This window comes from Aspergillus piperis, assembly GCF_003184755.1.
Source record: "Aspergillus piperis CBS 112811 unplaced genomic scaffold BO85scaffold_2, whole genome shotgun sequence".
Lineage (NCBI taxonomy): Eukaryota > Fungi > Ascomycota > Eurotiomycetes > Eurotiales > Aspergillaceae > Aspergillus > Aspergillus piperis.
Window position 1 is genome coordinate 2,299,508 of NW_020291592.1, and position 22,565 is coordinate 2,322,072.

Sequence of the window (22,565 nt, forward strand, 5' to 3'; positions counted from 1 at the left end):
AAGAAATAAAAGTTATATTACTGTATTTCTTGTAGAAAGCCCTATCAAATAATGCTATTTAGAAACTTATCAGATATTATTTGACTGTTGTCCCGTTGTGACAATTTCCCTACTAGATTATAAAAATTAAATATTTAGTATTAGAATAATCCAAAAATCAGAATTATTTTAAATTTAAAATATATTATCTAAATTTCCTGCTGTAGAAAACTCTAGAATTTAAAAAAATATTTTTTTTAATATTTTAAGATTACTTATATTTTCAGTTAATTAATTTCTTTTATTAGTATTTTCAAAGCAATGCTGAGATGCTAAAAGAAAATAATAACTAATAAATTTCTTAAAAAAAGATTTTTTTTAAAAAAATTATATACTAGCTTTTTATTACAAAAAAATAGATAAGATTTATTAATTATATAAAAATCTAAAGACTATAAAAATTAATTATATTTAAATAAAACTTGTATATTTACAAGAATTAATAAATTTAAAAAAAATTATTTACTCCCTGGAGATCAAGCTATTTTATATATTTTTAAAAATTAATTTTTTTTTAGTAAGTTCTATCTTTTCTCTTACTAATTTTCTATTAATTTTTTATTAGTCTTTTAATTTCTTTTTTCTTTTCTTTAATCAGTTTCTATCTTGCTTCTGGCAAGTCCTATATTCTAATTATTTTCTCAGAGATTGCCATCAGTAATCCTTTGGGTCTAGGAGATCACGTGACCTGTGCATGACAGTCATGTGATAAGGCATGGGATGACTGAGGTCTCACAGCTAAACCGTGGTCCTGGGGGTTCGTGACTAGAGAATAAGGTTGTCTGCATCCACCCATTGTAGCAAGGGCTGCGTGTTGAACAACTCCCACATGTCTTCGCTGTTCCACCACGGGCCCATCTCGGGCCGCATATCCATGGAAATCGGCTGCTCCAGCGAAGAAACCATCATTGCATCCTCTTGAACTACAGGGGGGTTCACCAGGGGACTACACAAGTTGAGGAAGGTGGTGAAGAGGTGGTATAACCGGGCTATGGCCGGGTTGTAGTCGATGAACTGCTGCAGTCCCTGTGTGGTGTCGCGCAGCAGCTGGTAGTCTTCCATGTTGGATGTGCCCACCACGTTGCAGAAGATAATGTAAAAGGGGGTCATAGGGTAAAACAAGATGGTCCTGTAGGTGAATGTTTAGTCCCTGGGAGAAAATAGAATGGGCCGTGCTTACCAGGAGAGAAAAATCGGATAGCTGCCGTTGAATACGTTGCTTGCGTTGATGGTATTCTGCAGTTGGCGCAGCGCTTCCAGAGCCTGTCGCGCAGATTGCAAACACTTATCCTTCTTCCCAGGCTTGTCCTGCTCCCACTCGGAGCGGTACTGCAGGAGTGTGGTCATAATCGCGTGGTACCGGAACTCGGTGACATCCCATTCTAGCTCCAATTCCTGCTGACTGCCGTTTAGACGGCGCTACAGGGTCAATACCTCATATATTCACTCAGGTAGTTGTGCTGCTTACCTCGTCAAGCACCCGCTTCAGCGCAACCAACTGCTGAATTGCCCCGTCCAGCCTGGCCGCTCTCTCCTCACCATCGTCGTCTGCTATTGATTGGGCAAAAAAGACCTCAAGTGCAGCCTCCTGGACTTCTGCAAACTCAGACACTGTTTTGGCAATCATCGCCAGCCCCGCCTGGCCATTGGTAGTTCTTAGCGACGCGGGGCTGAATCTTAACCGTGGAAGCGACGGTGGCCGCAGAAGATGCATGCTAAGCGACTTATCGAGGTAGTGGCAGGAGAACAAACAGCGGCGGGCGTCTTCGTCCTCCTGGCTCTGAATCGGCGTGTCGTTACTGACGGTGTGGTAGTTCAGGGCAACGAGCAGCCGCGCGGCGAAGGATGTCATCGTCCACGCTTTCGTGATATTTCCTTGCATCTGATGGAGGAGTGCCTTTGCTTTGGTCAGATGTTGTCCGAGTTCTTGAGAAAAAAAAAAAAAAAAAAATAAGAATGCATGTAGGGCAGCACTTACTCCGGACAGTAGAGCCTGTATGAGAGAAATGGAGGGATTCTCAGTCAAATTAATCTGCTCCAGCGCCCTGGATGCCGCCGTCATGTATTTTGTATGGCTCATTTTCATATGCGAGCGTAACCGTGGCGTCAGTTGTGGCTGTCGCATCCGCGCCAGGAAGAAGATAGCTTTGACGTATACACAGACGCGGTAGTGCAAAGAGGTCTGCCTATCCAGCTTTCCCTCAACCAGGGACAGGCTCATGTGCTCCAGCCCCTTGACCGAGACGTGGTCGGGCCAGTGTATGTGCTTCCCCGGCGAAGTCTGATGTACCATATCTGCTCTAGGTTAGGAGCGGTCCAGACAAAAGGTCATGTTAACACGAACGCTTCGACATCATGTAGTATGTCTCTATTGAGAACTCCTGTGTTGTCTCATCTTGTTCCTCTAAGGCCTGCGCGTGTCCTGCAGACGAGACTTTAGAATGACATGTCGCGGTTGAGAGCCTGTTAACTAGAGACAGTGCATTTTCCAACACGGTGCGCTGGAGCGAGGATAGATGGTCGCTGCGCTGCAGCTCTTGCTGAATGAAGCGCCGGGCTTCGTTCGCTGGCTGCATCGATGTGTCTTCTGCGGTGGCTGCCGGGTGAGCGGTGCTCTCGCTCTCTCTGGCTCGCGCGCTCCAACCCCCCGAGCTGGGTGCTTGCGAGGTTCGACCGCTTCGAGCAATGTGCTCTGCTTCCTCTCGCGGATCAAGGACGGGCTGCGAAGCGGGAGCACCGGGGTGAGGATTGAGAACCAACTGCTCAACCGACGAGAGCCTCTCCGACAGCCTTGCAATGCTGATGGACGGCGTATTAGGCGCAGTGAAGGATGCGCAGGAACCGCCCCGACTTACCGGGAAACCCTAGGACGCATACTGCGTCGGGGCCGTGTGCGACGACATTCTGTGCGCGCATCAACGCAGTTCATGCACGGGTCGTAGCGGTCACATTTCACCTGTCCTGCCTTAGCGTTCTGTGGCAGTCGATGGATGGGCCGATGACTAACCTTTCTGTTGTGGCAGAGGTCGCACTGGACGGCGGCAGCACACATGATTAGCCCCAAATCATATCGTAGACGACATATTACATACCGCAGGCCGCTCAGGCACTATCTGGGATGCCATTTCCGGTCAAATCATGTAAAGCGGAGAGGCCAAGAAGAAGGAGATTCGGGTAGCCGAAATTCCGGCCAAAAGGGGTGATGGGGCGGGCAGGAGGGAGTTAAAACGGCCAGCGAGGGAAACCTAGAAACCTGGAAGCTCCGCTGCTTGGCTGGCCTGACCAGTAGAAAGAGACTATTCTTCTTTTCTTTTCTCCCTTTTACCCGGTTTCACTACCTGGGGATGTTGAAATTTCACTGGAAAAAAAGACTGATGATTTTATTACATTACGTAAGTAATTTAAGATTCCATTTTAAAACTTTAACTGGCTAAAATATGCTGAGATTAGGGATGGTGGGATGTAATTTGAATTTCATGAATTTCAATGATTTTTGGCTGAAATTTCATGTAAGAGTATTGGGGATTGTAAAGAGTAAAATCACGCTAGTCTTGATATAGATTCTGCTAGCTATAATAGGCAAGCCTTTAATTCTTTAAGCCAATTAAAGCTTAGTATTGGTATCCACTCACGTGCTTTTCTGAAATTGTAAGGGTGTTTTGGAGTGAAATTTCAGAATTACTGTAAGAGTTTCCAGAATTGAAATTTCACCATCCCTAGCTGAGATAGCGCCTGATAGAGTTAGTACTCTAATTTACAGACCAGCGTGTTTTATGTCTTACAAGGCGAAAGATCCGTTACACGAATTTTTAAGTTGAATTTATAACTCACGACTCTGCTGCCGAATGCCTACAGCGTCGCAGGTGGAGCCCTGTAGGGCCTTCAATTTACATATGCTGCTGGGTCGATGAGCTTGGTAAGTACCAAGCTTCCGACTATCCTTTGGTGGTAGAGCCAATGAGAGTAGATATAAATCATGCAACCCCGATGTGAGTACGAGCAGGGAAACTGTGTATGCCACCATCCATCATGATAACTTACAGCTATTATTTTCCTACAGTCTTCTCACGGTGCCTCCATCATCAGTCCACCTCCTTACAGAATTTAAGACTGCACGAAAACCGGCGTGGAGCCGCCCTCAGGGCTGCTCCTCTGCTGTGTTCTGGCCCTCTTCTTCCCCTATCTCGTACTCCATGCCCATCTCCATGGCCTCAGCGAGCAATACCGCGCCAAACAGTATCTCCATCCTCCAAACACCATGGAGACGAGATGGTCCAGACTTGAAGCCGCGCCGGCCCGTGGGCATAGGCAAAAATAGCATCGTAATGGCCAAACTGCAAGAAGAGCACATAGAGTGGGTCAAAAAAGAGCTATTCGAGTCGGGTCTCTCCCCATCTGCTTTGTCTCCTCAAGCACCAAACTAACAGAAATTTCATTCTAGCTGGGACCGAGCCCTCAACATCATCAACCTATCCCGTGAGGTCACCGCCGAACCAGGGCAGCTCATAACCCCCGCTCCACGAGGGCAATGAGGCAATGGCCTACCTCACCTACCAGCAAGAAGGGTACATCAATATACGCTGCAACTGGAATTCTGGGTGCAAGGGGTACTACCAGGGTAATCAGCATGTAACGGAGGGGGTTTTTACGGAGATTTCCCAGCAGACGAGCACGCTGCCGCTGAACGCAAGCAAAGTCAGTCAGTTGAAAGAGAGCATCAGCAATATCTATGATGAGCTGGTAATCCGAACATGGTCTACTAACCACACTAAATCACTCCGTATATACTTTGAACAGGGCTCTACTTCGCTGGCCAGCTTCAGGTACCTAGTTCAGTCCAGATCTTCACTTTGTTCTTTTCATTTCACATTGCGTAAACGGCCCCTACCACCCATAGACCTCCTCAAAATACTCCACTCCAGTATACTCTTTCCTCGCTTCACAAACGGCCTTCCTCGCCTCGTCCACCATCCCTGCAGGCCCACAAACAAGGACAGCCACTCTAGCATAGCTGACTCTTGCCTCTGCAGTCGCCTTGGAAATAATGTCTCGAGTCGGAGCCCTCCCCTTCTCAACGACCCGCCCGCCCAGGGCCTCCCGATCCAAACCCTCAAGTCCCTGTTCCCTCGAACAATAGAACCGCATCTGCACCATCGAATTTCCCTCGGGCGCAGCAAGCTCCCTTTGACACAGCTCGCCAAACAACGCTGCCTCCCGTGCTGTCCAATGCAGATCGATCTGCTGGCTTCGACCGTAGCCATCCACGCCCTCCCCGTCTCCTCGAGATCCGCCGAGTAGATCCTGCAGATACGCCGTCGCAACACTGATCCCCGTCCCGCCCGTGATCATGACGACGTGCTCGAATTCGCCCAGCGAGACCCGGTGTCCGTACGGCCCCTCGACAAGGAGGGTCGGGTGACAGGTATACCCCGACCGCAGGCATTGCTCCTTCAACCGCTTCGTCCAGCCCTCATAGGGGCGGACGTAGAAGGTCAATGTCGGCGGTGATAATGCCGATGTCGAGACAACCTCGTCTTGGTAGGGTTGGACTTGAATCTGACCGCCTGTCGCCACAAGCTGGGCCGGAGCCGGAGCCGGAAACGTCTTCACCTGTGGCCCCTTCTCCCCCTTCTCACCCGCCATAGGCATGGACACGGACCCCTCCATAGCCGGTGTTTTCACGCCATCCCGGGCATATGCCCACGAAGCCAGGGTAAATGGATGGTTCTCCCACCCGCGCCAACTTCGCGGCTGGTACAGGTAATACACGTCGCCCGCCCGTGGAGTCTGCGGGACCGCGGCGGGTTGGATCTCAATGCGGAGAACGTCGCTCTTGTCACTGTAGCTGACGGTGCTTCTTGCCGTGCGAGACACTCTACGGCTTCGCACGTGGATGTTCGTAACGACTAGTCGGAGGAGGCGGGCGAGGCGGTCGAAGGACCAGATTGCGACTACCGGCCAGAGGTGCGGGGTGTATTCTGTGCCAAACTTGGAAATGTGGCTGTAGGGTTAGATGTTGTTAGTGGGTGTTCGGAGGGGTGGGGGGAGGGGTTGGAGGAAAGAGTAGACACACATGAATAAGGCGCAGACGATGACTATAGCGGAGAGGATGTGGATTATTAGGAAGACCTCGTAGTAGCGCTTGCGGAGGGTAGCCGAGGAGAAGGGAATGAGGAGGGACATGAGGATTGTGGCCTTGAGTTCTGGTTAGTTATGATATTCTCGTGATGATGTGGCATGATGCGTGTGAGGGGGTGCACGTACCACAATACCGAAGCGGAACCAGTTTTTTTCGAGGTCCTTGTAGTACTTGCTCGGGGCTGGGGTTGTTAGTCAACATGGCATGGCATGGCCATCGGGCTTGTGTAAAGTACATACAGTAGGCCAGATATTTGACGGTGTACGAGATAGAGTGCAGGATGGCATAAATCACAGTGACTCTTGCTAGATGCCTGTGGAAGAGGTTGAAGGTCTGATAGTCCCAGCCGGTTCCCCAGATGAAAATGTTGTTTCGTCCGGCAAAGAGCCACAGCCAGGGGAGACATGCGAAGGCGAGAAAACCGAGTCTGGGCCCTATGAACACCCAGATCTGGTACGCGAAGGTTCCGTTGCTGACAGTGTTAAATTACTCCTTTCAAAAGACTCCATGAAGGTATGAGACTTACAAAGGATCGTCTCGATGTACACCACTGTGTATGCAAGCCAAAATAACGGCCAGCGACCAGAAGAAGAAGATGGTCAGACCCTGGGCCCGTAAGGGTACGTTAAAGCCCAGAAGGCGTCGGTGGTTGTATCCCAGAGAGGGAGAGAGTATCAGATACGTATAGACAGTGTCATGAGCCCATCGAACGGGCGCTGGGATGATTTCTCGCCAGCGGCGTGATTGAGGCTTCTCGATGTCTCCGGCCTGGACACCGGCAAAACGACGGGAGAGGGTAGGAAGGACGTTATGAAGAACCCCCGTAAGGACGATAAAGCCCCAGAAGCCATGAATGCCCCAAGCAATGTTGATTGAGCTGCTATCTCTAGTCTCGTTGGCAGTCTATGCGGTGAGATTGACGTTCAGAAGATATGATGGGGCTCGACACTTACCACACTGCGCACAGCGCGCGAATAGTACGACTTCTCAAGCAGCACCGGAGTCGAAATCTTAGTATTTCCCGCGGTGTCTGGGCTGATAACGGGCAATTGTTCAATGTAGGCTGTAGTAACGCTGGCTTCGAGGTCATCCAAGACCGTCAGCGAAGTGCCAAGATTAGCACAAAGCTTATCCCAATAGACAAGGCCTTGGCTGTATGATGCTCCATGGCAGTATTCCACAACAGAGGCATAGATAGAGGTAACCTCGATTTCGTTGGAACACGGAGAGGCTGAGTTCGAGCCTTCTGAGCTGGTATCATCCGCAGTTTCCTGCCAGCTAAGTTCAGATAAGGACTCGTAGATAGCATACATGCAATATTCAGCAGCATCGGTCGGTGAAAAGCTTTTGGCCACAACCTGCGAGCCAAAGGCGAGGGCCAAGATTGCCCAGGAAGGTTTCATCGCGCAAGTCTTTGTCTTCTACACGTCCACAGTCGCTGATGGGAGATGCTAGAGCGGGAGGGAACATACTATTATTTCTTAAGTAGCAGGTTGAAAATAGCTTGGCCATCATTTCTGTTGGCACCAGCATGCGTATCAGATGTTGTGGGCCCAGATGTCATTGTGTAAAATTCTGTGCTGCTCTCGGGGCGAAAGAGGGAGATTTACCGAGCCCTTGCAGGAAGGTGGGTAATTGTGCTGGCCGAGTGGATATCGTATTCCTTCCTTCAGATATTGCTTGATCGTGGAGTACCTGTGTTCCTGGGCCACAAGATTTGTTGCAGACTGAGAAGTATGTGTTACAGGGGGACGGGATCGACTACGGACGAAGCTATGAACATGACATAGCATTATAATCATTCTACGCCGATGAGGAGCAAGAAAAGTATGATGCTACAGTGGGATCCAAGTTGGTCCGCAGTATGCAATGAAACAGAGACAGACGTAACCCGGTAAAGCTGTCTTAATAGCCCCGTTTCTGTGCTTGGGTCAAGATCCTTGGCCATCCACTCCCGATTCCCGGCGAGAGCAAGACAGCAAGGCCATGGCAGCACGCTGTGCCATGCGTATGCCAGTGTCGTGTGCCCCTCCGACTCTGTCCCAGGAGGGAGCACGGAGGTGCTGCCTAAATCAGATAGTCAGATTAGATTGATACCAGAAATCAATCATATCAATCAGTGAAGCTTTTCCCTAATAATGGGCCCCGAACTTCCGACGGCCGAAGTCCGACTGCGCTAGGAATCTATCGCCGAAGATCAGATTAAGGATCGCTTATCAGGTAACGAAATCCGCTGTAACGCCCGAGATAAACGGTATTACGCGTGTAAAGCCCGACCGGTGTCCGAAATCATTCAGGGTCCGGAGCCAGTAGAAACTGATGACTAAATTTCTTCACGATACAAGAGTGCCTGGACAGACAAAGTGGGCCTTTGTGGAGGCTTGATTCTGAGCCAAGAGTAAGGTTGGTGGAGTGTAATTTTAATTTCATGTAATACATAACTTGCTTATTAAATTTCATATAATGGGTTAGTATTGTTTAAGTTATTATATATACTAGTTTCTTTATAAATTCACCAGCTCTGTTAGGCTAGTATCTACTCTATATTGAATGATGGTAAGTCAGGACTAGCCTCTTTTTATTACTAATGTAAGAGATTTGTAGCAGTTGCTGGAGTAAAATACAAGTATTACAGTAATGGCTTCTGAAAATAAAATTTCAATGTCTACCCTAGTCAAGAATACTTGGAGTAATAATGATCTACCTGGCCTATCCATGGAATGGGCCTATTTCCAATTGTTACTCCTTATATTCACTTCAACTCTACTTACACTGTCTGCTTCTCGACCTGTCTCTTGTTAAACAGCCTGTTTTGGGCCGCGCGCACAATCTCCTCCGAGTTCTCCTGCATGACGTCTAGCTCCGGCTTTCCATATTACTTGATTCCTGGGATTTTCGCCAGCATAATTGGATCCGATAAATATTATATGAGATGATAGAGTTATATGTGCTGGTATATTCCCAATCAAGGATCATGTTAAATACATCCCAGCTGTTGTCAGTCTTGGTATTGCAGCAGTTAACGTAAAGTCTCGCGGATATTGTAGAAGCCTGGTCTACCGTCCTCCTCTGTTATGTCAGAGCTAACCGCCATCTAGAACTGGTAGTACTGCAGATCCCAGATCCTTTTGGACAACATGCCTGCCGCGATCAGATACAGCATGCAGGTGGACGCGATGAGGAAGAGCTGGATGGACATGGTATTGCCATCATAGTAGATCGGATAGCTACCCGTCACCCCCGTCAGCATTCCCGTGAAGACGGGCAGGGGGAATGCAGTGGCCGGGTAGCCGAGCGAGACGCCGCCAACGAAGACGACGGCCTCGACGCCCTCGCGCATAGTGTAGTCAAAGGCTGACAACACCTGCCAACGCTTTCGCTGACTCGTTGCTAAGTACGAGCTTGCGAAGCTGACCAACCCTGGCATAACCCCTCGATACTATTGGGACGTGTAGGAAATGGATTGGCTGATCCCCTCACACATTGTTACGACGTCATACTAACTTTCTCAAATATGACAAGAAGCTTTTTGGATTCAGGCCCGGTTCGAATGCTTAGGTTGTCGATCTTCCAGGCCCATAACCTCAGCGCGGATGGGTCCATAAAGGAGACCCTATGTCAGGAGGCTGGTCGAAGCTTTCCACATGCACTTCGAGGACAAAGTGCCCCGTAATATGCTACTGTATTATGAGCTTATCTGTACGGCTGCCATAGACAGCAGCTGGGTTGCGCTTTCCTGAGGAATCGCCCAACGTCTAATTTCGAGACGCCACAGCACTGCCAGGCCGGCGCTGCCCACTTTTTATTCCTTTCAGTATGGTTGTTGCTCGTGCGCTCTCGCCGTCGGCTACTGGCCTGGGACGTGGATTGAGATACAATTCCAGGCGCAGGTGTCCGTCACGATTCAAGAACGCCTGTATCTTACTCTCAACAGAGTGGTGTAACGTACCTTTGCTCCTGATAAAAAGACAGCACTAGACAATCTTCTCGATCCGATGCATTAGGTGGCCAAGGTACTTCAATCACACAAGACTGGGAACTGCGAAAATGTAGAATTATTGTATTCCTTCCTCAAACCTCCGGCTAGAAAGTCTCGCGGATGACGTTGACCTTTGCGAAAATCTATATCTTCACGAACTTCAATGTTCGTATTCGATCCATACCATCGCTTCATATCGTCGCGCGTTGATACAAGTCGAATGACTGGCTGGAGAAATTTGGGCTCGGTGAAGGCGATCTTTGCTCCACCATTCCAGCAGTGATGTTTCAAACTATTCGAATCCTAGTGATCCATCTCAAATTTCGGTTCGTGGAAGAACCTGAAGCTGCGGAGGAGTCAAAATTCAGGTACTCTCTTCTGTTAAAGTTCACACAGGGGAATTTCCAGCCTAATCTTCCAATCAAACTCAACTTGGGTGCATGTATGCAGCTTGTGTTCATCTTGAGGTGGTACGGGGATATAGTGCTTGCGACACATAAAATACACAGGCTGGGATTATGGTTCACCAAGTAGATTGTTCAGAAAGACCTGATACATATCGCAACCTCATATTATAATCGAGAAATCAACTAAAGATATGCATTGTGAAAGTGTTTTGGGACTGTTTCAAATATATCAACATGAACGGACTGGAAAGGTCTCCCCTAATCGCTTCCACCTCGATAGCTAACTCACTTTTGAAGGAACCTGGCAGCTAAAGCAATCCAGAAAGCATGAATGTGAATCTTGCTACATTGCCTCCAATGGCTGGCAAAATCACGTTCAAGCGACTGACCTCCATAGCTAGACTCCGCTGGCCTAGAATTCAGTCCGCTGCGCAACGTCTTTCTGCGGCATAAGCCACGGCGCCCTCGTTGAAGTATAAAATTCTACATTGACCCCCTCATTCAATTTCGATGCGTCGGCCAACGTGCCCGCCTGCACCACTTTCAGCCCCTTGAAATTTTCGGCCGTAGCCTCCTTCCACAGCGTGCTTCCGCAATTGGGACAGAAGAATACTGTAAGTGTCATCCCAGACTCGTGGGTCGTAGAGAAGGATTTTGGACTTCCTTTCGTAACGCTGAATGCCTTTTCCGGCACAGTATAGTTGAGTGTGTTACTACTGCCGGATATTTTGTGACAAGAGGCGCAGTGACATATAGCCTAAAGAATTAGCTAGCGACTCTAGATGGAGAAGACGAACGCACTTTAAGCGTCGGCTCGCCAGTGTAGGAATAGGTACATGCGTTGCATAGGCAGCTTCCGGTAGTCGTAGTCATCTTTAAAGTACCTCAAGTGTAGTCTGAATTGAGACTTCTGAACCTGATAACATGAAGTGTTGAATGGGGATTGATGTCGGTTTAGCCAGCTATTTATAAGACCTCATTATTAAAATATCGTTTTTGATACTGGGGAGCATGAAGGTGCCTCCACTTTGTTGGTCCTGGGCACTCGTCACTTTGTTGTCAATTTAGGCTAGCTTTCCGAGTTCGTTACATGGTTCCTCAAAGCACCCACCAATCTACATCCTTAGCCAATATCGGTCAAGCCTATGTCCAGTCACGAAGACGAGTTTACCAGTGATTTGCTATACGAAGCCGTTCCGTCTCCAATTTTCTCACTCACACTGATTGTCACCCATGTTATCCTTCCTCTTACTTTAACTATTTCACATGCTCTAAGATCTCCTCTGCATGCTGCAGTGTCACCTGATCTTTAGCAGTCAAATATGTCGGACTATACTACAAGATGCTCCGTCTCATAGCCAGGGCCACAGGCGAATTCGGTCAACGCCTCCCCAGCGAGGCGTTGGCTCGTGGAATGTCTTTCCGAGGATTAAAAAGCTGATACCCCGAATTCGGAGGCGCTTGAAACATTTCTCAAAGCACATCATATAATGACACCTCTGCACTACGTACCGCGGTCGTAAGGGTGCGATGCGATTGCATGCGCTTACACAACCGATCCTGAGCTCTACCTCGAGGGTGGTCTCCGTTCAATTTTGCACAGCCGAGGCTGCAAAGGTCAAGGTTTTTCTTGCTGCGTCTTGGACTCAGGACTGGACAATTATCTCTTACGGCGACTTTCAGCTTTACGACCCCAATCTTGCGTTTGTGGACCAGACGGCGATGACCAGCACGATAAGACCTGTGCATTACATCAATGGCACGCTCGCGGAATGGACTATGCGTCTCGACAAGAACAGACAGATTCGATGTTAGATTTGAGGTGGTATAGATGGTACATAGATTTACTGGACTACAATGGCTGACGCTGCCGCATATACTGTTCAAGCTTATGCAAGAATAAAGGTGTCCAGGCAGGTAATGGCGGCATCTTCCGCGTCCGGTCCGGCGAGCTTACGCTGCTGTGAGATGGCGGCCATTTATAAGAAGGTGACAAGATCCAAGGCGGAGATTGTTCGCAGATGTAGTTTGGAAGGTGGAGGAAAGGAGTCTACTGCAGAAAGGAAGAAGGGGCGCCGGACGTTTTGGGAACATCTTCATCTGTCACCGCATGTAGCCGCAGCTCGAGGTTTATGGGAGCTTACCAAGCCGATCACAAACCTTTCTTAAGCCAAGATACCGACATTCTACGAGGAATATCTCAGAGGGCGATTGGGCATTCCTGAGGTAGAAACAGAGTAGAAGAACACGAGCAGCGTTGTACGTCAGTGAAAATGGCGGTTTAGTTCCCGTGGTGCAACCAAACAAATTGTCTCGGACTGACGGCTCGATACAATTAGTAACAGTCATAAATGGTCGATTAACGTTGAGAACTCGCCCATCAATCCGGAGCAAGTGACACTGGGGGCCAGAAGAATTGCGTCAATGGTGGCCTTGAAACCAAGCTAGACCGGTAGGCAGAAAAAGAGATTTCTCTTTGGTCTACAGTACTGGTCATGATATCCAATGTCATTAGGTCAAACAAAGCCGTGCCGTTCATAAAGAATTGTAAATAGTTATCTTCAATGTTTTTCTGGGTGTCTACTTTAGTATCAGCTTACCAATGGGGTACATGTAACTGCCGCTTCAACAGGGATTACCAACTGAAACATGGAACGGCCAGCAATAGGGGAATATACCAGGCTCGCTCATTAGCAGTTGCGCACTAGGCCAGGAAATGGAGAATGGAGCCCGTCACGATGTTTACAATTGCATCCACTCGATGATTATCATGCAATAAAGCAGTCCAAGGGTGAGGCGTTCAATACCTTGAGTTTTCCTGCTGCAAATGGCTTGCTTGCCACGTTACCAACTATTCTATATCTGCTGTTACAATAGACACCACAATATGTGCGCATTTCCAGAAACCCTCACTCTACTGATCTGCAGAGTCTCAGAAATGCTAGCTATTGGTTTCGTTACACCTCTTTGCTAGCTTACACATACTTCTGAGAACAGGTCAGATCAGATTATCAGGTTAAATTAGGATTTTAATCTAATGAACCTGCTCCAAATCTTAATTAATCAGATTAAAAAATCTTAACCTGTTCTATAAAATCTGATTTAAGTTCTTAATAGATAAGATTAGCTAATTAAAACCCAGCCCGTAGATCAGGTCAAAAATTTTTTGAACACCTACCCAAGAACCTGACCCGACCCAACAACCCGACCTGAGTCCAACACTAATATTTATAAAAGGAATACTCTTCCCATTATCTCATTGTATTCACCCTTATAATTACTATATTCTATATACAAAATATTATTGAATAATACTAGTTTTGAACCTATCAGGCATCATTTAACTGTTGTCCTGTTGTGAAGATTTCCCTACTAGAGTAGCTTGGATAGCATTATATTTAAATAAGATTATTGGATTACCATCTAACTAATTTTGAAGGCTGATATAAGATTGAATAAAATAGATAAAGATCTTCAAAAACTAGTACTGGGATCCTGAAGACTAGATTTATATTATATAAAAAAATCAAAGTCTAGAACCAGTTTTTGTGGTGTAACCAATAACTGCATTTTCCCTGATAGATTCCAACTTCAACTATTCTGGCTTGCCCTCCTCCACTGCTGCCCATAGATTAATATCACCCACACAATGGGGCTCAATATAGTTAGGAGGCCAGCTATCACCGTATAAGCCCACCCAACTCCAATCCTCTGTATTAGGGGTAGAATAAAAGCAGCACTTCCAGCCCCAAGTAAGCATCTCGCAAGGTTGTTTGCTGCGCCTGCTGCTCCGGGCTTGTCAGACAAAAGATCAATGAGAAGAGTACTGAGCACACTAAATGTCGCTGTCGCCGAGAAGCCCAGAAAGAAGAGGAACGTCAAAGTCGCTCCCAGGCTGTGTGCTTTCTGCAAGATCCATCCATAACAAACTAGCAAAGTACAATTAAGATATAGAACAGGCAATGCGACTAGCAATCTTGCAGCTTCAATTGGAAACCCATGTAGTTCAGTGTCGTTATGGCTGTCCGTCACGATTCCTGTCAGGCGCGCATGCCGATGGTAGTTAAAGTTGACCAGCTTTCCCATAACCGCCGCAGCGCCGCAGCTTCCGACTCCCATAGGAATACAGCAAAGGCCGATTTGAAGTTCATTCAATTTGAACTGCGCGGATAGTTGGGAGGGTAGAGTTGCAGCCACAGCTGCCAGGCTCGCAAAAATAAGTCCGCTGTAAAGAAGGATTGCTCCTTCCTCCTTTGATAAACAAATCTTCAGAGAAAGGAGCAGAATAGAGAAGTTGGCACCCCATCCTTTTCTGGTACCGTCTCTGGGGGTAAGTGGAGCGGAGCTGGCCCTAGAGGAAGAGAACACGGGCTGTGGGAAGATCCTCTATCGAGGCGGAGCGAACGACCCGTTTCCCACAATCTTCCTACATGTCTCAGGAATGAACAAAACAAAAACGATGAAGAGGAGGCCCGAAAAAATAGCCAGGAACCAGAATATCCACCGCCAGCTGACAGTGTATACCAGAATTCCTCCAAGGACAGGGCCGACCGATTGGCCGACAAATGCACCTACAAATGAACTTAGAGAGGAAACTAAGAGAGGACTTGAGTTTGCCGCTTACCGGAAAATGCATATCCAATATAGCTACCTCTTTCGGCCGAAGTCACAGTGTCTGCAATCACCGCGTTTGCTAATGCCCCTGTTGCTGAACTACCTGCACTCTGGAGGCAACGGAGGAGTAAAAGCGCAACGTAATTGCTTTGCAGCGCGAGGCCAATATTGGCTGCTATGAATACTAGAAAGCAAATAAAGTATGCAGGCCGTCGGCCAGTGACGTCAGAGAACGTTGCGATAATCGTGGATGAGATAGCCTGAATAATCTAAATAATTCTAGTTTTGAGTTGCACTAATCGGTATTGCAATATACAGTTTCTCTTGTGTGGAGCTTACCTACCATATACGAGATAAGGGTCAGATTCATCAACGACAAAGATGTATGGAGATCAGTTGCCAGGGTATTCAAAGCAGGATAATAAATATTGCTGGCGAGCGGAGAAAAGCACGCAATCACAGCAACTGCGGCAATGATCCATTTTTTCGCTCGCGAATTGAAGACGGTATATGGCTGTTCAGCTATCTGAATCTGTTCGTGTGCCTCATCCATCTTGGGTAGCTGCGGTGAGTCCTTATTGTCGCTGTGGACTGACATGTTGGAGGGATATTCATTTATCTGACTCTAATGATCGTACTGCATTAGTCGCGAACAGGACGGAAAGCTGAACAGTAAGGTAGGGATGACTCAGGCATTGAGTAAATTGGGGAATAACTCTTACTGACTCATTCGAAGGTACTAATAGGACGCTGTCGGAACAAAGCTGTTCCGATCAGCAGGGGAGACGCGCCGTATTATTCGGAGGAAGGGTTGATACAGCGCAGTCGGTAGACAGGAGCAGGACTCGAGAGTGGGCGGCCTAGTGTATCATTTAATGTAGTTGTCCCGGCTATTCTACAGATCTCTGCCGGCGGATTCATTTTGGGCCTACCGCCTGACAGATCCATGATTGACTTCAGTGTACTCTGTAACTAATAATTCAGGCCATGTTATCTATCCACTAGTCTTCCAACTGTCTGGAAGTGCTTACGGGCTGCTAACAATTCCAAAAGTGAGGTACTCAAATTGAGTATATTGTTCACTTTTCAGTATCCTTCGGACTCTCGGATATCGCGGCAAAGCATCAAAATTACCAGTGGCGTGGTCTGTACTTTGGGGCTTTAAGCACTCAACTATGCCGTTGCTCATTGGCCCCTCTGACAGCCCCGATATCAGGGGTGGCTTGCAACTTTGAGGGATTTATATCCTTGTCAAGATAACACGTTAGCTTATGTGAGCTAAGGAAGCGGCACCGCAGGAGAGGAGCCGACGTGCTGTCTTGTCCAATTTCACGATTGGGGACGTTCAAGTGCGCTCAGAGGAGCAACTGCTGGTTAGCCTTGTTTGTTTGGATGCTTCGCAGGTTCCGAAATGGGAAGATGCTTGTGGCTCGATGCCCACAAAAGGCCCAACTCGCATCCTAGGAGTTCTCCTCCTTTCTCTTCTCTCCTAAGACTTGATTCTTTCGTTGGATTGCAGCGAGACATCTGTCCTCATCTCGATTGGCTCGTAACAACAAATATATAGTCCCCTCAAAATTTGAAGCATGCGGGGTATGGTCACCCCTGATCGGGGCTATCAGAGTGGCCAATGAGCAACGGCATAGTTGAGTGCTTAAAGCCCCCAAGTACAGATCTTTATGTCACTGTAATGTTGATGCTCTGTAAAAAAGACAACTGATAAGAGCGACCTGAAGCTATATACCTATGTTATAAATAATCAAACTAGATACGATCTTGTACAGCTATGATATCAATAGCATGTATTATAATTGGATATATCCTATTATAAATTCTGTTATAAGACCTCAGTCATCCTATGTCTTATTATGTGGCACATGAAAGCAAGTGTTTTACTACCACTACTATAGGGATCAAAAATATTATCTATATATAATATAGATCTGTATCGTCTTCTTAGAAATAGGATCTGGGGCTGATGAGATAACTCAGACTCATGATGGTTAGCCTGGTCAAGAAATCGGCGTGGGCCAGGTAAGCTGCGTCCTCATTAGTGATAAAATCACGTGAGAAAACAGGGAGGGCCAAGGCCTCCCTAAGAGAGGACAAATAGCAGCAATAGGAATAATAGTAGGGCATTTCTAAATTCATATTGTTCATGGACACCAACGTGATGCCTGTTTACACTAAATTTTTAGCTCTAGCAGCTCAGAATACATATTACTTCTTGGCCTTCCTTCGATTGGCTACTGCACTTATTTTATCTGAAAATGCTCGTCTTCATATTCTTCAAATCAAGATAAAAATAGATTTAGACTACGTGAGAGAGCATACAGCAGGGCGGAAGGTACCGAGATCTAATCCCTTTCTCCTTTCTTCCTTCGAATCTCATTATATTCCGGGGATCATCTTACCGGTGCATAAGCAATAAAACAATCAACAAGCGGTGACAGCCAGCCACAGGTATTGCCAGCCAGCCACAACGTGGATCTTAGTATATGCAGGATAATGCGTTTTTCATCGGCTTACATCAACTGCTATTCGCAATACTACCCCCCCACAGTTTTGAGTGGCCCCTTGCATGCTTACCCGTCATCAGCAGGTGTCCACTCAAAATGTGGGAACCACTGGGAGGCCATCATACAGAGCTTCTCTGTTGGGAGGTGAAGGTGAGCTGCAAGGAAACCTCAGCTCATGAAGTTCAAAACAGGAAAATATCGGTCAGAGCGTGTTGCGCAATGGCTCCTTTCATGATCAGCAATCCGTTATAATGGGACGTTGCGATGCAATAGTAGTTCACCGTGATTACCCGCAACGATGGAGTCCTCCGGAAGTGCCTCGGTTTGTTCTCCCACTTGTATCGGGTCAACTGATCACCACACTCACACCTGTCTTCTTTTAGAGCCCCGCGTCGCTACAATTCTCAACTCATGATCCTGCTTGCGACCACTGTCGGTGGAAAAAAATTCGATGTGACCGGGCGCGGCCGCGTTGCGGAGCCTGCCGGCGAGCGTGTGTCGCCTGCGAATACACCTCCAGAGACCGAAAAGTCTTTGCCCCTGGTTCGAGCAACTCTAGTGATGAAGGGGCCATCAGCCCTTTTGGTAACCGACTGGCCCAGCTAGAGAGTTCCGTGGAACGCTTGACGCAGATAATCGAGCACCGGCTGGTCAACGAGCCACGCTGCCACCAGCCAGACCGACCAATGCCCCGTCGTACGTCGACGCCCCCCTTGGTAGAAAACGATCCCCAAGGTCGCGTTCTCTTCACACTTGAAGATGGTCAGCGGTTTCTCTACGGACCTTACTCAAATATGGCCAATTGTTTGGGGATTCTACGAATATTGAGGTCCAGGCGACATGACCAGAACGGTAATTTTGACCCCCTGTTGAAGCAGGTATCGGAGTTGTGCAACCTGCTTGGGCCCCAATTATTCAAGGTCTCGTCCTCCGCGGAACCGACCCGACTCCTGCAGCTGTCACAGCAGGCCGTGATGCAAGCAACCGACCGGTACCTTTCCCAGGGAAGCTATATACAGCACCTGTTTCACCCCAGTATCCTGCGTTCCCGAATCCAAATGTATTATCTTGGTACCCTGGGGGTGTCTGGAAGTGGTATGGAACTGTGCCTGCAGTACCTCATGCTACAAAGCAACACGCAAAGTAAGGAAAATGGCTCCGACAGCCGTGATCACGGCCTAGCGCAGGCAAATTGCGATGATTTCTGTGCCACCGCCAGGGCGTCGTTGGTGCAGGGTCAGCTGCAAGCAACCACGCTCGTCAATGTTCAAGCTTTGGCATGCATTGTGAGTGACTTCCGTCGGGGGAACGTAGCCTGAACTCTGAACCACACGTCATCGGGGCTGGTCGTGGAAGTTCGTAACAAACTAACTGGAGCGGACAGACAATCATCGCTTTACAGGCAGAAGACCTTCTACTGGCCGATGAAGCCTTTCATGGATGTTGTGCCATGGGGCAAAGAATGGGTTTGCACCGAGAGCGCCAGTCAAGCGATGAGCATGTTGAAGAAGCCGAGGAACGGAGATTGCTTTTCTGGACCACCTTCATTCTGGACAAAGCCATCGCTTTTACCCTTGGCCGGGCTTACATGCTTCCGAGCTTTGATTGCAGCACCCCAACCCCAGATATGTCGCTCCACAGTGTCCCTGTGGAAGGGCTATCGGCGAGGATTGGCCTGGCGCTAATTCAAGAACGCGCGTATCAGATCCTGTTAGCCTCGGGGAACACCCACAATAATCGGACTCGTCAGGAGGCCATTACTGACGTGGTAGACCGATTAGAATGCTGGATGGAAACCCATTTTTCCTCGTCCGAATTTTCTGGTAACATCGTCCCGGGGGCATGGGACACTATGACCCAGCGGGCGCTATTATATGAATACTACACAACACGCGCCGTCGTTCTCGCCCACAGCATGTTTCCCGATGCGCCCAATGAAGTCCTGGCCAGCTCGCGAAATGCCCTGTCCCAACTGTGCCCTCCCTCGCCCGCGGGGAGAACACTATTCTCCGATGCTTGGCGCAGTTGGTAAGAATCACCCTGTTCTCCTTCATATCTTTGCTAGTTTAGTGACATGTCTAGGCCGAAGGGAAGTTATAGTCTATTTCCTTTTTTTATCATCACCAAGCACATCCTGCTGGCGGCACAAGATGCGCCGGACCGCAGGGACTGGATCAGGTTTCTCTACGACACCATCTCCTGCTGGGAATCCAGTCACAGCCTTCGCCTTAGTATCGCACTAATAAAACTCGTTTTGCCCCCGTCCGATCTGATTGGGTATCACAGGGATCAGCTCTCAGGTGAAAATTTGTTCTGGAACGGTGCTGGGAAGTCACCCCGATTGGACTCTGGACAACATTGGGCTTCTTCACTACCGTTGTCCTGTGTCGGACAAGAGCAGAGGGACCAGGACCAGTCAGTCATGAATCTATCCCTCGACACCATTCTGTCTGTGACAGGTGCTCCGTTATGTCCCGAGGTCATGGGTCAGGCTGGTGGCGACCCTTTCTCATTCGTTGGCGTTGTGAGCCATCCTGAGTCTATCGATTCCAACCTGGATGCGATAGACTCATGTTTAGTGGCGTCCTCCCCACATGATACATTGCGGCTACCGGGACTGACACGGTGATTGGTGTACCTAAGTTCTATCAGAAATGTTGAAGATCCAGTAATTTTCGCAATTCCTGAACCCGGATGTGGAATAAAGGGCTATAACGCATGATTGTTCACCTTGTCTATTACATCATATCTATATAGACGAACTGAGAAACGAAAATCGTAATTATTGCGTACCATGCTGACCATATACGCCCGTAATATGCGTTGTACTGAACCCCATGGCAAGACAAGGAGACATCGGTTGTTGCAACAATGGCTTTTGGAAAGGCTGTATAGATGGACCTGATGTCGGCTGAAGGTGCCCTGTAAACATGGTTGTGATGCGACGTGGGCCCGTTCCGGATCTCAGCAGGGCCTTCACACCGGGCTCATATCATGAACTGGCTAGCTGATTTGCTTCAACAGTCCATTAAGGACGTTTTCAGCGCCGGGATTGAGGCGGTAGCACACCTCATATTCGTTCGGCTCTTGCATCATCCCTACCGGCACTTGTTGCCCGCCCGCCGGCGCCCGGGACTTCTGTTCTCGGGCCACCATGCCAGTGACCAGTTCGTACGCCAAATTTGCCGCCTGCAAGGTTATACAGTCAGTTAATAACGGAGGTTCATGCCTGGGGTCATGACGGAATGACTGCTGCTTTCAGTGGGAAAGGAACGTACCAAATATGCGGTTTCACCCCCTGGAGTGTCGTAGGCCGGGGCCACCTCGACGATATCAGCTCCGACAATGTTGAGATCCATGACACCCCGCAAGATTTTGATCATCTCGCGCGTGGTCCAACCACCCGGCTCAGGAGCTCCCGTTCCTATCAATATCGCGCAAATTAGCCATCAACGGCCTGGCATACTCAGGACGGAAGGAGAAGGGGCCACATAAGGTAAACCTACCCGGGGCAAACGCGGGATCCAATACATCGATGTCAATGCTCATGTAGACTGGCTGATCCTTCGGGATATGCTGATGAATGCGATCGACGATGCCGGCCACGCCAATCGTGTCAACCTCGTCGGCGGCAATGCGCAGGAAACCCTGCTTGTCGTCGTCTTCTAGGTCCTGGAAGGAATTCCCACTCAAACGGGTGTTGATACCGGCATGTAGAGATGAGGAGTTCGAGATTAGGCCCTCCTTCATGGCATTCCAGAAGACAGAGCCGTGGTTAAACTGAGATTGCATGGAAGTCCAAGCTGAGGGGTACCGATCGGGATGCAGCGAGTCAAGGTGGGAATCGAAATGCAAGAGAGCCACGGGCTCGCCGTACTGTTCGCGAAGAGCTCGGAGGGCGGGAAGCGCCACGAGATGATCTCCACCGAGGGTGATGAGCTTGGGCTTGCCCGTCCCGGTGGTTGTCCTTCGGGAGCCCAGCTCCCGGTAGGCCTCGGTCATTTGATGGACGGCGACGGCGTTGTCGAATGGAGTGACGGGGATATCACCGCAGTCTAGCACGCGTGCCCATGACTGATATGGATTGATTTGGGCTGCGGCATGAAAGGCGCGCGATGGGATATGGCGAGCAGAGGCGGTGCGAATGGCACGCGGGCCCATACGCGCACCTATTAGTGTGGGGGGAAAAATAATATCAGACGGTGTTCATCAATAATAGTGAATCCTACAACAAGGGCAGAATTTACCAGGTCGATAGCTCACGGCCGTGTCGAATGGCGTGCCAATAATCCCAATGTCAAATGGCGTGTCGGGATTGGTGAGACAATGGACATGCTCCAAGTGGCCAAAAGTAGTAATGCCTGAAAATGCCCACTAAACAAAAGTTTGATTAATAAACAAAATTAAGCTCATCTCCGTCGATCACAATTTTGCTTAGATTTGTGCCTCAATGGCCTTCAACTTACATCTTCACCCCAACGTTCCTTGAGCTCCTGCACGTGAGCTGGAGATGCTTGGGTGGCGGAGGCGCCTCCAACAAGACTCCCAAAAATGGAGTACCACAGAGAGTAACGCATTATTGAGACCAAGGTATTTTGGTGGGTGACAGCAACAATGTGTAGGGTTGTAATTGGAGAACAGGTGGGGATGGAGGGACGCGTAGGGTTTGGGTGGTTTGGCCAATCGATTTATAGCGACATACCTCGCCCTCTCCGAATGCGTCTCCAGCCTCGAGGGCCTCCATACTCGGCCCGCCCGATGACGCCCTTGCATGCACGGGGCCGTCATAGATCGCCCACCGACCAATTAGTGGTCGGAGGCCCCCGGGGTGTGCATCTGCCTCCTGCACCTTTCGGAGACACTAGGAG

The 22,565-nt window shown here is 48.6% G+C and overlaps 7 protein-coding genes across 7 annotated transcripts; 2 read left to right on the plus strand and 5 right to left on the minus strand.

Annotated features, from left to right (window-relative positions):
• Positions 1-626: 626 nt before the first annotated feature.
• On the minus strand, positions 627-3,204 carry BO85DRAFT_516783 (Zn(II)2Cys6 transcription factor). Its single transcript, XM_025664864.1, has 8 exons — positions 3,132-3,204; positions 3,047-3,070; positions 2,895-2,995; positions 2,384-2,838; positions 2,018-2,334; positions 1,508-1,936; positions 1,220-1,458; positions 627-1,168 (listed from the first exon to the last, which is right to left on the minus strand). Exons 1-8 carry the CDS (start codon positions 3,162-3,164, stop codon positions 805-807), a joined length of 1,962 nt encoding a protein of 653 aa, XP_025520174.1. The 5' UTR covers positions 3,165-3,204; the 3' UTR covers positions 627-804.
• Positions 3,205-4,757: 1,553 nt separating this feature from the next.
• On the minus strand, positions 4,758-7,581 carry BO85DRAFT_516784 (ferric reductase family protein; the record flags this gene model as incomplete). The annotated part of the gene is made up of 6 exons (XM_025664865.1): positions 4,758-6,040; positions 6,113-6,234; positions 6,304-6,359; positions 6,418-6,650; positions 6,705-7,081; positions 7,132-7,581. 6 exons carry the CDS (start codon positions 7,579-7,581, stop codon positions 4,924-4,926), a joined length of 2,355 nt encoding a protein of 784 aa, XP_025520175.1. The 3' UTR covers positions 4,758-4,923.
• A 1,691-nt stretch (positions 7,582-9,272) lies between these two features.
• On the minus strand, positions 9,273-9,781 carry BO85DRAFT_434871 (uncharacterized protein; the record flags this gene model as incomplete). The annotated part of the gene is made up of 2 exons (XM_025658489.1): positions 9,273-9,617; positions 9,683-9,781. The coding sequence occupies 2 exons, from the start codon at positions 9,779-9,781 to the stop codon at positions 9,273-9,275; spliced, it is 444 nt and encodes a 147-aa protein (XP_025520176.1).
• A 2,313-nt stretch (positions 9,782-12,094) lies between these two features.
• BO85DRAFT_484264 (uncharacterized protein) lies at positions 12,095-12,531 on the plus strand (the record flags this gene model as incomplete). The annotated part of the gene is made up of 2 exons (XM_025663223.1): positions 12,095-12,374; positions 12,470-12,531. The coding sequence occupies 2 exons, from the start codon at positions 12,095-12,097 to the stop codon at positions 12,529-12,531; spliced, it is 342 nt and encodes a 113-aa protein (XP_025520177.1).
• Positions 12,532-13,964: 1,433 nt separating this feature from the next.
• BO85DRAFT_466015 (MFS transporter) lies at positions 13,965-15,776 on the minus strand (the record flags this gene model as incomplete). Its single annotated transcript, XM_025662102.1, has 4 exons — positions 13,965-14,950; positions 14,984-15,135; positions 15,189-15,447; positions 15,522-15,776. The coding sequence occupies 4 exons, from the start codon at positions 15,774-15,776 to the stop codon at positions 14,156-14,158; spliced, it is 1,461 nt and encodes a 486-aa protein (XP_025520178.1). The 3' UTR covers positions 13,965-14,155.
• A 2,219-nt stretch (positions 15,777-17,995) lies between these two features.
• BO85DRAFT_516786 (fungal specific transcription factor domain-containing protein) lies at positions 17,996-20,326 on the plus strand (the record flags this gene model as incomplete). Its single annotated transcript, XM_025664866.1, has 5 exons — positions 17,996-18,000; positions 18,081-18,240; positions 18,300-18,983; positions 19,082-19,725; positions 19,780-20,326. The coding sequence occupies 5 exons, from the start codon at positions 17,996-17,998 to the stop codon at positions 20,324-20,326; spliced, it is 2,040 nt and encodes a 679-aa protein (XP_025520179.1).
• A 160-nt stretch (positions 20,327-20,486) lies between these two features.
• On the minus strand, positions 20,487-22,340 carry BO85DRAFT_130207 (agmatinase). Its single transcript, XM_025653984.1, has 5 exons — positions 22,164-22,340; positions 21,945-22,071; positions 21,204-21,866; positions 20,976-21,121; positions 20,487-20,886 (listed from the first exon to the last, which is right to left on the minus strand). Exons 1-5 carry the CDS (start codon positions 22,272-22,274, stop codon positions 20,701-20,703), a joined length of 1,233 nt encoding a protein of 410 aa, XP_025520180.1. The 5' UTR covers positions 22,275-22,340; the 3' UTR covers positions 20,487-20,700.
• Between the last annotated feature and the right edge of the window lie 225 nt (positions 22,341-22,565).